The sequence below is a fragment of the Oncorhynchus mykiss genome, chromosome 18 (genome assembly GCF_013265735.2).
Source record: "Oncorhynchus mykiss isolate Arlee chromosome 18, USDA_OmykA_1.1, whole genome shotgun sequence".
Taxonomy (NCBI): domain Eukaryota; kingdom Metazoa; phylum Chordata; class Actinopteri; order Salmoniformes; family Salmonidae; genus Oncorhynchus; species Oncorhynchus mykiss.
Genome location: NC_048582.1, coordinates 47,078,218 through 47,091,647, shown reverse-complemented (window position 1 = coordinate 47,091,647; position 13,430 = coordinate 47,078,218). Strand labels below are relative to the sequence as shown.

The window sequence follows — 13,430 nt, the reverse complement described above, 5'->3', positions numbered from 1 at the left end:
GTACCCAAGAAAGCAGAGGTAACTGAACTAAATGACTGTTGCCCCGTGGCACTCACATGAAGTGCTTTTAGAGACTAGTTAAGGATCATATCACCTCCACCTTACGTGACACCCTTCAATTTGCATACCGCCCCAATAGATCCACAGACGATGCCATTGCACTGCTCACTACCCTATCCCAGCTTTCAACACCATAGTACCCTCCAAGCTCATCATTAAGCTCGGGGCCCTGACTCTGAACCCTGCCCTGTGCAACTGTGTCCTGGACTTCCTGACGGGCCGCCCCCAGGTGGTGAAGGTAGGAAACAACATCTCCTCTACGCTGATCCTCTACACTGGGACCCCACAAGGGTAAATGCTCAGCCCCCTCCCGTAATCCCTGTTCACCATAACTGCTTGGCCAAACACACCTCCAACTCAATCATCAAGTTTGCATACGACACAACAGTAGTAGATCTGATTACCAACTGATGCGACTGCCTACAGGGAGGAGGTGAGGGCCCTGGGAGTGTGGTGCCAGGAAAATAACCTCTCACTCAAAGTCAACAAAACAAAAGAGCTGATCGTGAATTTCAGAAGACGGCAGAGGGAGCACGGCCCCATCCACATCGACTGGACCACAGTGGAGAAGGTGAAAAGCTTCAAGTTCCTCGGTGTACACATCACTGACAGTCTGAAATGGTCCACCCACACAGACAGTGTGATGAAGAAAGCGTAACAGGCTGAAGAAATTCGGCTTGGCCCCTAAGACCCTCACTTTTACAGATGCACCATTGAGAGCCTCCTGTCGGGCTCTATCACCGCCTGGTACGGCAACTGCACCGCCCGTAAACTGCAGGGCTCTCTAGAGGGTGGTGCGGGGGCACACTGCCTTCCAGGACACCTACATCACCCGATGTCACAAAGGCCAAAAAGATCATCAAGTGCATAACCCACCTGAGCCACAGCCAGTTCACCCTGCTGTCATTCAGAAAGTGAGGTCAGTATAGGTGCATCAACCACCTGAGCCACAGCCAGTTCACCCTGCTGTCATTCAGAAAGTGAGGTCAGTATAGGTGCATCAACCACCTGAGCCACAGCCTGTTCACCCTGCTGTCATTCAGAAAGTGAGGTCAGTATAGGTGCATCAAAGCTGGGACTGAGAGACTGAAAAACAGCTTCTATCTCAAGGCCATCAGACTGTTAAATAGCCATTACTAGCCGGCCTCCACCCTGCCCTGAACTTAGTCACTGTCACTAGCCACCCGGTCACTCAACCCTGAACCTTAGAGGCTGCTGTCCTATGTACATAGATATGGAATCACAGGTCAATTTAATAATGGAACATAATGTTTTACTAATTTCACCGGTGTATATACTGTATTCTACTGTATTCCAGTCAATGCCACTCCGACATTGCTCATACTAATATTTGTAGATCATTCTTTTACTTTTCGATTGTGTGTTTCTGTGAATTGTTAGATATGACTGTAGTGTTAGAGCTAAGAACACAAGCAGTTAGCTACAGTGGTTCTTCCTTTTAAAAGAAAGTTGTGGCGTACTGCAGCACGGCTTGCTGGGTGCCGCAGATTTCTATGGCATGTTATTTAAGTGTCAGCCATTGTTGCCAGAATGACGCAGTTTACCACAATCTGCCACCATCTACCACAAACGGTCGCGGCATAAGCTCAAAACTTTTAAAGGAAGAACCACTGTTCACCCGCAATATGTGTGTGCCACTGTACCAATCAAATTTGAGTTGATTTTGATTATTCTAATTTTTTCTAATACATGCAACTTAAGTTTCATATCAAGAAATTTCGATTTGAAATCTTTTGGACATCAGCTCAATCTTGACTGAACCCCATTTTTGTCCGAATAGGATTTTCATAAGAAAGGTAAGCTACACTAAACCTTGCAGAGAGCCTATCCAACTGACACTCTTAGAAAAAATACAAACGACTGGAGTGAAGACTTAAAAATAACTCATACTGGCACAAGATGGAGGGAATGCTGGAACATAACTAATGAAATTACAGTTAACACAAATGTACACTTAACCCAGTATAAGCTAAGGTATAGACTTTATCTCACAAGACAACATGAACTAATTCTACAGCACAATGGCAGTCATGTCATAAGTGTAAAACTAACAATGATGCAATAATCCATGCCCTTCTGGAAACTCTAAAGTTATGGGCGGAGTTAGAAAATTGGCTGTCAGAAGCATTACAATGTACATTTTCAAGACATGGCATATGAGGTTGCAACCTGATAGGTTGGACGATACTTTTCTCGTCAATCATCCTGAAGAAACATATACTTAACTGTAAATCAACCAATCCTCCATTGTTAACACAAGGTCAAAAGCTTTGTATAAATGTTGAAAGTGCGTGGGGGAAGGAGAGAAACAAAATCAGCAGAGAGTGATAGGGGGGTAAGGTGGGTCTGGTCTGGAGTGATGTGGATGTTTGTGTTCGTCTGTCTGTATGTTGTCGTTTGTATGTCTGTTTTGTATTGTAAAAAAAAAGAGGAACCAATGGAAAAGTCCCAAAAGTGCAAACCCCATCCGTCTGTCACTCCAGGCAGGTCAATCAGACTTTAGGTTTTTGAAAGAAATGGTATAGTATTTGAACCCCTGCAGGCTGCTTCCTCACCCCATGCCGGGACCATGGAGAGGTGGAGGGGATAGATGGAGGGAGGGAGGGAGGGAGAGGTCAATCCATCCACCTCATGTAAAGTTACTTTTGCCCGTCTGCTTCTCCCAACTTCCAACTCTTTCTGTCACTCACACGAACACACACACACACACACACACACACACACACACACACACAAGGGCACTTTCCTGCCTCCCCGTCTGTCTCGCCTGCTACCAAGGTGACCTGGCTGGCAGTTGGGCAGCCCTTCTTCTCAGTCTCCACACGACTCCTGCATTAGTACCAGCTCTGCTTTGTTCCATATCGATTTACAATTCAAGTGCTGCACTTACTGCCCCCTCTCATTTTCACAGCGGCTGCCAATGCCAACAGGTTTATACCCCCTACCCCCCCTTCTCATAAACAAATCAATCTCACCTTGGATAGGCATGTAGGTGGTTATTTTCACGAGTGGGAAATGAAGTTGTTAGCAAACTTGTATAGATCTCTTAGTTGTTAGATTATGAGTATAGCTAAAAGTGGTATCACTTGGTTGAATGTTACTGGTATACATCAGTGGTGGCTGGTGACTTGAAGAATTGAGGGTGGGAGACTCATGGTATAGGCGCGGAACGCATGGAGACCACAAAGTGTGTTTCAAAAATCAACAAAGACTAATTATTTTAACCCAAAGCATTTAATAAAGACATTTATAGTACAACATTATGGGAAAGGGGAATGCGTGGGCTACTTACAGTTTTGGGAAGGGATCACAGCAGTGATTGAATGAGGGCATGAGTTGAGGTGTTCAGAGGCTTGTGCAGGACAGAATTTTACTGGGAAGACAAACAATAATAGAATACGCTACACAGTTAGATAAAATAGCTAAGAATGAGTTAGTCCAAGCAAGGAGTAAATTCACTGATATGTAATATTGTGATTGTGTATGTGATTGACTCTACATACAGTATTGAGAGAAAATTGATAGGGGTACTCGGTGCTTGGAAAGGAAACATTCAATGTGCCAGTGGATGAGCGGGCACATGAGACGTCGTGGCTTCAGTTCATGTCAGGAGAAAGTTGACGCTGGTAGTGGAGTGGAGTAGTCATCACCTCTTAATCGGGGAACATGAGGGGACTTGGCTGTAAATACAAATAGCAGATACATTCCATTACAGCTGCGCCATCATAGGTTTGGACAACGAGAATCTCTATGAAGTTATACTTGGACATCTCAAATGTCATAAAGTCAAACACCCACTTGACACATCAAAGTAGCCCAAGAAACGTTCCTGAATAAAGCCCTGATCACCCACATACCTGATGATAACTGACAACTGCAAGCAGACTGGTGGCACCATAGGTCCCAGAGTGGCGGTGCAATTGTTACCCCCTGGGGCATGGAGTTTTTCCTTATATGTTACCATATAATTTGACAGTGATTAATCAGTTGTAAAAAGGTTTTGTATGGGCTATGGTGGGGCCAGTTTTTCATGATAAAATCACATGGTTTAAAAAAACACCTGTCCCTGGGGGGGATGAATACCCTCTCAAACTGCAGCTACCTTATATTTGTTCATATCAATTTTATTTAGACTAGATTAGGAGGGGAGATTTCCTCTACCCAGACACATAGACAACAACAGACAATATAACTCACAGGGCTGAGCTTGCTTTATGCGTGTTTGCATCATGCAGGCCTATGCATCTGTAGGCCTTGTAAAAAAAAATTACTCACATCTGCCATCACGATTATGTTGATTGATTCATTCCAGGTAATCATTTTGGGTGAAAACCTATAGGCAGTCCAGCCAGCCCAATGGTGAATATAATCTCAATTTTATCACATTCACATTTTCTCCTGACACACAAATGGACTATAAATACATAACGTTACCAATTAGTTTTCCAGACCAGATGGACAGCGCACATAGGCTGCATGCAGCTGCTCTTATTAGTAGCCTACAGTTGATCAGACTGAAAAGTTGTCTCGTTTTCGTCCCATACAGCATGTCAGATTTCTAATGTTTAGGTGTAGCCTAGACTGCTGCAACATTTATGTCATGAGTTTTTACTTGTGTCTGTCCGGAGTGATTGTGTTACCATTGTTGTTCAATAAATACCGGAAGAAAGTGCAAAGCCTACTTGAGTGCACGGACAAAATGTGCTGCGTCAAACTCTCTAATCTAACTTTTAATGGATGATGCGATGGAAGCTATCCAATCATTCGGAACGGTTTGCAACATCCCCGAAAAGATGTTCAGCATGTAAAGCATGCAATTACAGGCAGCTTGATGATAGGCTCCCTGTTAACCAGCTATACATTTGATAACAGTTGGTATTGAACGCCCTCACCTTTCATCCTTCTTTATGAAACTGATCTCAGGCAGAGGTCGACCGTCGCTTTTAATTTACCCCAGAGAATAAAAGGGGTCCTTCAACAAAAACTCCATTCTACCATTCGGGCAGAGAACTGCGCACTCGCGCTGGTAGCTAGCTAGCTACTGTTAGTGCAATTTATTTACTTTTTCCTTGCTAAACCCAAGAAAACAATTTAATTTAATTTATAAAAACAAATTTTAATTGAATAATGTCCCAAAAATGCTTAACCATCACTCTTCACTCTTAATCGCTATCCAACCATGTCAACAAGCTTCTCAACACATAGAACCCCCATAATGCTCTGTGGCACAATCTCAATACAACTCAATAGGTTCATTCTCTGATCCTAATTCTATGATTGGATGGACAACATGTCATCTCATACTGTAAAAGCTTTGATTGGTTGGAGGACGTCCTCCGGAAGTGGTCATAATTTCCATGTAGTTTTATGGAAGGGGGTGAGTCCTACAAGCCTCCTAGGTTTTGTATTGAAGTCGATGTAGCCAGAGTAGGACGGAAGCCAGCTGTCCTCCACTAGCCCAGACAGTGCTGTTGAAGTTACTGGAGACCTTCATTGCGAACAGTGTATTTTAACCAAGAAGAACATTACCTGCCCCAATGCATAGTGCCAACTGTAGAGTTTGGTGGAGGAGGAATAATGGTCTGGGGCTGTTTTTCATGGTTCGGGCTAGGTCCCTTAGTTCCAGTGAAGGGAAATCTTAACACTACAGCATAGAATGACATTCTAGACAATTCTGTGCTTCCAACTTCGTGGCAACAGTTTGGGGAAGGCCCTTTGCTGATTCAACACGACAAAGCCCCTGTGCACAAAGCGAAGTCCATACAGAAATGTTTTTTCAAGATCGGTGTGAAAGAACTTGACTGGCCTGCACAGTGCCCTGACCTCAACTCCATTGAACACCTTTGGGATGAATTGGAACGCCGACTGCGAGCCAGATCTAATCGCCTAACATCAGTGCCTGACCTCACTAATGCTCTTATGGCTGAATGGAAGGAATTCCCCGCAGCAATATTCCAACATCTATCGCAAAGCCTTCCCACAAAACATTAAGAATACCTGCTCTTTCTACGACAGACTGATCAAGTGTGGGGGCTCAATATAAGGAAGGAGTTCCTAATGTTTGGTATACTCAGTGTGTATACTGAGTTTGTACAGTACCAGTCAAAAGTTTGGACACACCGACTCATTCAAGGGTTTTTCTTGTTTTTTACTATTTTATCATTTGTAGAATAATAGTGAAGACATCAACACGATGAAATTACATGTATGGAATCATGTAGGAACCAAAAAGGAGTTACACAAATCAAAATATATTTGAGATTCTTCAAAGTAGCCACCCTTTGCCTTGATGACAGCTTTGCACACTCTTGGCATTCTCTCAACCAGCTTCATGATGAAATTACATGTATGGAATCATGTAGGAACCAAAAAGGAGTTACACAAATCAAAATATATTTGAGATTCTTCAAAGTAGCCACCCTTTGCCTTGATGACAGCTTTGCACACTCTTGGCATTCTCTCAACCAGCTTCATGAGGTCCCACCATAGCCCATCTGTAATGCATTTCAATTAACAGGTGTGCCTTTGTTAAAAGTTAATTTGTGGAATTTCTTTCCTTAATGCGTTTGAGCCAATCAGTTGTGTTGTGACAAGGTAGGGGTGGTACACAGAAGGTTAAAAAATGTCTATTTGGTAAAAGACCAAGTCCATATTATGCCAAGAACAGCTCAAATAAGCAAAGAGAAACGACAGTCCATCATTACTTTAAGATGAAGGTCAGTCAATACGGACCATTTCAAGAACTTTGACAATGTTTCAAGCGCTATGATGACACTGGCTCTCATGAGGACCATCACAGGAATGGAAGACCCAGAGTTACCTCTGGTGCAGAGCATAAGGTCATTACAGTTACCAGCATCAGAAATTGCAGGCCAAATAAATGCTTCACAGAGATCAAATAACAGACACATCGCAACATCAACTGTTCAGAGGAAACTGTGTGAATCAGGCCTTCATGGCCGAATTGCTGCAAAGAAACCACTACAAAAGGACACCAACATGAAGAAGAGACTTGCTTGGGCCAAGAAACACGAGCAATGGACATAAGACCGGAGGAAATCTGTCCTTTGGTCTGATGAGTCCAAATGTGAGATTTTTGGTTCCAACCGCCATGTTTTTGTGAGACACCGAGTAGGTGAACGGATGATCTCTGCATGTGTGGTTCCCACCGTGAAGCATGGAGGAGGTGGTGTGATGGAGGGGAGGTGCATTGCTGGCGACACTGCCAGTGATTTATTTAGAATTCAAGGCACACTTAACCAGCATGGCTACCACAACATTCTGCAGCGATACGCCATACCATCTGGTTTTTGTTTTTTACCGTTTTTTTTAACTGTTTTTTTTATCTGGCTTCTTCAATCACCCGACCTCAACCCAATTAAGATGGTTTGAGAGAATACCAAGAGTGTGCAAAGCTGTCATCAAGGCAAAGGGTGGCTACTTTGAAGAATCTCAAATTTAACATACATGTAAAATATACTTTTTTTGGTTTCTACATTTTTCCATATGTGTTCTTTCATAGTTTTGAGGTCTTCACTATTATTCTACAGTGTAGAAAATATTAAAAATAAAGAAAAACCCTTGAATGAGTAGGTGTGTCCAAACTTTTGACTTGTACTGTATATGTATACCACTGGAGGCTCCTCAGAGGAGGCAGGGGAGGACCATCCACCTCAGTGAAATTTCTTTTTTTTTTATAGTAAAAAAGGATAAAAAGTTATCCTTTTTTAGATAGGAATATATTTAGTATAGTTTTATGTCACTGAAGAGCTCAGTGACTTTCAACATAGCACCGTCAAAGGATGCCACCTTTCCAACTAATACGTTTGTCAGATTTCTGCCCTGCTAGAGCTGCCCCGGTCAACTCTACGTGCTGTTATTGTGAAGTGGAAACTTTTAGGACCAACAATGCCTCAGCCACGAAGTGGTAGGCAACACAAGCTAACAGAACGGGACTGCCGAGAGCTGAAGTGCGAAGCATGTAAAAATGGTCTATCCTCGGTTGCAACACTGACGACCGAGTTCCAAACTGGAAGATGGTGTGTATATTTATATATATCACACACACACACACACACACACACAGATGAAGTCGGAAGTTTACATACACCTTAGCCAAATACATTTAAACTCAGTTTTTCACAATTCCTGACCTTTAATCCGAGTAAAAATTCCCTGTCTTAGGTCAGTTAGGATCACCACTTTATTTTAAGAATGTGAAATGTCAGAATAATGGTAGAGTTATTTATTTCAGCTTTCATTTCTTTCATCACATTCCCAGTGGGTCAGAAGTTTACATACACTCAACTCGTATTTGGTAGCATTGCCTTTACATGGTCTAACATGGGTCAAATGTTTTGGCTAGCCTTCTACAAGCTTCCCACAATAAGTTGGGTGAATTTTGGCCCATTCCTCCTGACAGAGCTGGTGTAACTGAGTCAGGTTTGTAGGCCTCTTTGCTCACACATGCTTTTTCAGTTCTGCCCACTAATGTCCTATAGGATTGAGGTCAAGGCTTTGTGACGGCCACTCCAATACCTTGACTTAGTTGCCATTTTGGGGTCATTGTCCACTTGGAAGACCCATTTGCGACCAAGCTTTAACTTCCTGACTGATGTCTTGAGATGTTGATTCAATATATTCACAAAATTTTCTTCCTGATGCCATCTCTTTTGTGAAGTGCACCAGTCTGTCCTGCAGCAAAGCACCCCCACAACATGATGCTGTCACCCCCCGTGCTTCACGGTTGGGATGGTGTTCTTCGGCTTCACAAGGTCCTTTGCTGTTGTTCTGGGATTGATTTGCACTTTTCGCACCAAAGTACATTCATCTCTTGGAGACAGAACGCTTCTCCTTCCTGAGTGGTATGACGGCTGCGTGGTCCCATGGTGTTTATACTTGCGTACTATTGTTTGTACAGATGAACGTGGTACCTTCAGGCGTTTGGAAATTGCTCCCAAGGGTGAACCAGACTAGTGGAGGTCTACAATTTTTGGGGGGTTTTCCCATGATGTCAAGCAAAGAGGCACTGAGTTCGAAGGTAGGCCTTGAAATACATCCACAGGTACACCTCCAATTGACTGACATATTTTCAATTAGTCTATCAGAAGCTTCTAAAGCCATGACATCGTTTTCTGGAATTTTCCAAGCTGTTTAAAGGCATAGTCAACTTAGTGAATGTAAACTTCTCACCCACTGGAATTTTGATGCAATGAATTAGTGAGATTATCTCCGGTCCCGGTAAAAATAATCAAATAAAATTACTTGTCATGCACAAAGTCGATGTCCTAACCGACTTGCCAAAACTATAGTTTGTAAACAAGAAATTTGTGGAGTGGTTGAATAATTTTTATTTATATATATATATATATATATATATATATATATATATATATATATATATATAAAAAAAAAATGTTATACTTGTGAAGTACTGTATTTCATTTGAACTTTAGTGTTCAAGGATGGAAAAGACTAACAATTAAGACAGATGTAGATAATTTAGTTCGTAAAATGAGAAACTATAATTAATCATTCATATTTGGGAGGCTGCTGCTCAAACTAGCCAATGTCTTCACTATCTGGCTGTGGAGTGGGGTATCTAGTCTAGACAAACATTCTGAAGGAAAGGTTACTGTAAGTGATTATGATGTGGCTTTGTCCCTCTCAGAGATGGCTCATTGGTGTCTGTCTGTTAATATTGTTTACTACATTAGTTTTTTTCCCTCTGCAATTGATGAATCAATATACTGCTGGTTTCATCTCATTCCAGTGTTAATCACTGCATCGTAATGGCAAAGGAAATGAAACTATTGGAAATAATCTATCCATCCGTCCGTCTCCACATCGTTAGCAATAGCGAGCCGGGGCTAATTAACCTTTTCAAGAATGGATGCAAATGAGTTATTTCCAATAGGTTAACTTTCATTTTTCTTATCCAGTACAGGGGTGTAGTCTTTCTCTCTCTGTAAAGCAGCAAGAGGAATGCCTTTAAAGGACTATCATGCCACCGCAGAGGCTCTGTGACTGGAGACACACTTCAGCCTCCCAAGTGAAGTCGCGTTTGCAACTTGATAAAAAGGGATTGATGGTGTCTTTCATGACTTTGGGCAGCCAGCCTACTGACCAGAGACTTGATGTGCATTTGACCACCAGTTTGTGTAAATAGAGTGTAAGCAGCATCTCCATATACACTGGCCAACGTTCTTGGTTTTATTTCAACCTCCCTCCCACCACGGCACTGTGGTACCGGGACCTGAGACAACCTACCTCCCACCACGGCACTGTGGTACCGGGACCTGAGACAACCCCCCTCCCACCACAGCATTGTGGTACCGGGACCTGAGACAACTTCCCTCCCTCCACGGCACTGTGGTACCGGGACCTGAGACAACCTCCCTCCCACCACGGCACTGTGGTACCGGGACCTGAGACAACCTCCCTCCCACCACGGCACTGTGGTACCGGGACCTGAGACCACCTCCCTCCTACCAGATCACTGTGGTACCGGGACCTGAGAGAACCTCCCTCCCACCACGGCACTGTGGTACCGGGACCTGAGACAACCTCCCTCCCAACAGATCACTGTGCTACCGGGACCCGAGACCACCTCCCTCCCACCAGATCACTGTGGTGCCGGGACCTGAGACCACCTCCCTCCCACCCCAGCACTGTGGTACCTGAGACAACCTCCCTCCCACCAGATCACTGTGGTACCGGGACCTGAGACAACCTCCCTCCCACCACAGCACTGTGGTACCGGGACCTGAGACAACCTCCCTCCCACCAGATCACTGTGGTACCGGGACCCGAGACAACCTCCCTCCCACCACGGCACTGTGGTACCGGGACCTGAGACAACCTCCCTCCCACCACGTCACTGTGGTACCGGGACCTGAGACAACCTCCCTCCCACTACGGCACTGTGGTACCGGGACCTGAGACCACCTCCCTCCCACCACGGCACTGTGGTACCGGGATCTGAGACCACCTCCCTCCCACCAGATCACTGTGGTACCGGGACTGGAGACCACCTCCCTCCCACCAGATCACTGTGGTACCGGGACCTGAGACCACCTCCCTCCCACCAGATCACTGTGGTACCGGGATCTGAGATCACCTCCCTCCCACCAGATCACTGTGGTACCGGGATCTGAGACCACCTCCCTCCCACCAGATCACTGTGGTACCGGGACCTGAGACAACCTCCCTCCCACCACAGCACTGTGGTACCGGGACCTGAGACCACCTCCCTCCCACCAGATCACTGTGGTACCGGGACCTGAGACCACCTCCCTCCCACCAGATCACTGTGGTACCGGGATCTGAGACAACCTCCCTCCCACCACAGCAATGTGGTACCGGGACCTGAGACAACCTCCCTCCCACCAGATCACTGTGGTACCGGGACCTGAGACCACCTCCCTCCCACCATATCAATGGGAGGCTTGGTTTCAATAATCCAGTGTTTTCCTCTCCTGTCCTTTAACAGTGTCTCAACTCCGGTCCTCCAGGACCCCCCACAGTACACATTTTTGTTGTTGCCCTAGACATTCAACTTGTCAAGGGCTTGATGATTAGTTGACAAGTAGAATCAGGTGCTACAATGAAATGTGTGCTGTTGTGGGTACTGGAGAACAGGTGTTGGGAAACACTGGGTTTCAATCCTCTAAAGTTGCTTCCTCTCCTCCTCTCCTTTCCTTCATCTGAACTTCTGATGGGAACATTGCAGAAACTGCCGCCCACCACAGCACTGGGACACTTGTGGGTTTTCTCTCTCATCATGTCACATTAGAACAGTGGAATCTGATTCATTAGATCCACTTGATTTAGTTAAAAAGCAAAGTGAACTTTTATCAAGTCAGTTGTGACTGTGTGACTTTGACAGGTGTCTGTGCGCTTCAATAATATCACCATTTTAGTTCAGAGCGACTTAGATTTCCTGCTGTCCCCATTGAACCGTTGCCGCATGCTCAAAGTCTCCGTTTGTGTTTAATTAATAGGGCCACATTTTGAAGTAGAACCCGTCTTTTGACACTTTGATAACATAGCATCAAGTCATTTTAATGAAGCTCCACTGATAACATGCATTTTAATGAACTGTCGTATCTCATCAAGCTAAATCATTTATGCACTTTGAGTGCAGTCACGATTAGTTTTGTTATGAATTATGCCCAACAGTAACCTGATTTGAAGCGTAATTCCTCTGACTGATCTGTTGTCCTCTGTCCTGTCCAGGGTTTGCTGACATCGGGTGTTGAGTTTGAGGCCCTGCCTGCTGCCCTGTCCCTGCCTGCTGAGTCTGGGCTCTACCCAGTCACCCTGGTGGGGGTCCCACGCACCGCAGGCAACATCACCGTCAACGGTGAGTCCAGCACAACTGTACCCTTCCCATGTGTGACGCTCTGTTAAGAATGAACACTCCTTACACAGGAAAGGTCGTCATTGAAGTGGAAATAGCTTCCTCCCTGAAAATGTACTTTCACCAAATACGAAGGTAACCTGTTAATTTAATCCAAATAATGGTTATTATGAATCATTTTGGGTCTAGTCATGTGCAGATTTTTCACTAAAAATGTAAAAACATTGCAATGTGTGCCATGATGAGACGCCAGGCAGACAGACGCCAGGCAGACAGACGCCAGGCAGACAGACGCCAGGCAGACAGACGACAGAACGTTTTCCCCATATTCTCTGAGGATAAGCGACATGTCAGTTAATCGCATCTCTGTTAACCTCAGCAGCGTGGGACGAGGATAGCTTTAAATAGTATGATCTACATAGTCATTTAGTCTTCATTTTACACCACAGTAATTGCCTGTAATGTTGTCGCCATGGTTAAGACAAGTGGCTTGGTTATCTTTCTTCAGAAGATGGGGGGGTTAGAGGTGTTTGTGTGTGTGTGTGGGGGGGGGTTAATAGAGGTGTGTGTGGAGGGGTTAATAGAGTTGTGTGTGTGTGGGGGGGTTAATAGAGGTGTGTGTGTGTGGGGAGGGGTTAATAGAGGTGTGTGTGTGTGTGTGTGGGGGGGTTAATAGAGGTGTGTGGGGGTTAAGAGGATGTGTGGGGGTGTAGGGGTGAATCTAGGAGTGTGGGGTGAATAGTGGTGTGTGTGTGGGGGGGGGGTTAAGAGGATGTGTGGGGGTGTAGGGGTGAATCTAGGAGTGTGGGGTGAATATAATTGTGTGGGGGTGTAGGGGTGAATCTATGAGTGTGGGGTGTGTGGGCGTTAAGAGGATGTGTGGGGGTGAAGGGGTGAATCTAGGAGTGTGGGGTGAATAGAGGTGTGTGGGGGTTAAGAGGATGTGTGGGGGTGTAGGGGTGAATCTAGGAGTGTGGGGTGAATAGAG

At 44.8% G+C, this 13,430-nt stretch overlaps 1 protein-coding gene across 4 annotated transcripts in view; it reads left to right on the top strand.

The window, feature by feature from the left end:
* Positions 1 to 13,430, top strand: part of trappc9 (trafficking protein particle complex 9) — a 283,555-nt gene that overhangs the window by 49,368 nt on the left and 220,757 nt on the right. For all 4 annotated transcript variants that reach the window (XM_036952949.1, XM_036952950.1, XM_036952948.1 and 1 more), the window contains one exon: positions 12,319 to 12,445. In XM_036952949.1, the coding sequence (XP_036808844.1) occupies positions 12,319 to 12,445 (127 nt within the window). The remainder of the gene's footprint in view (positions 1 to 12,318; positions 12,446 to 13,430) is intronic.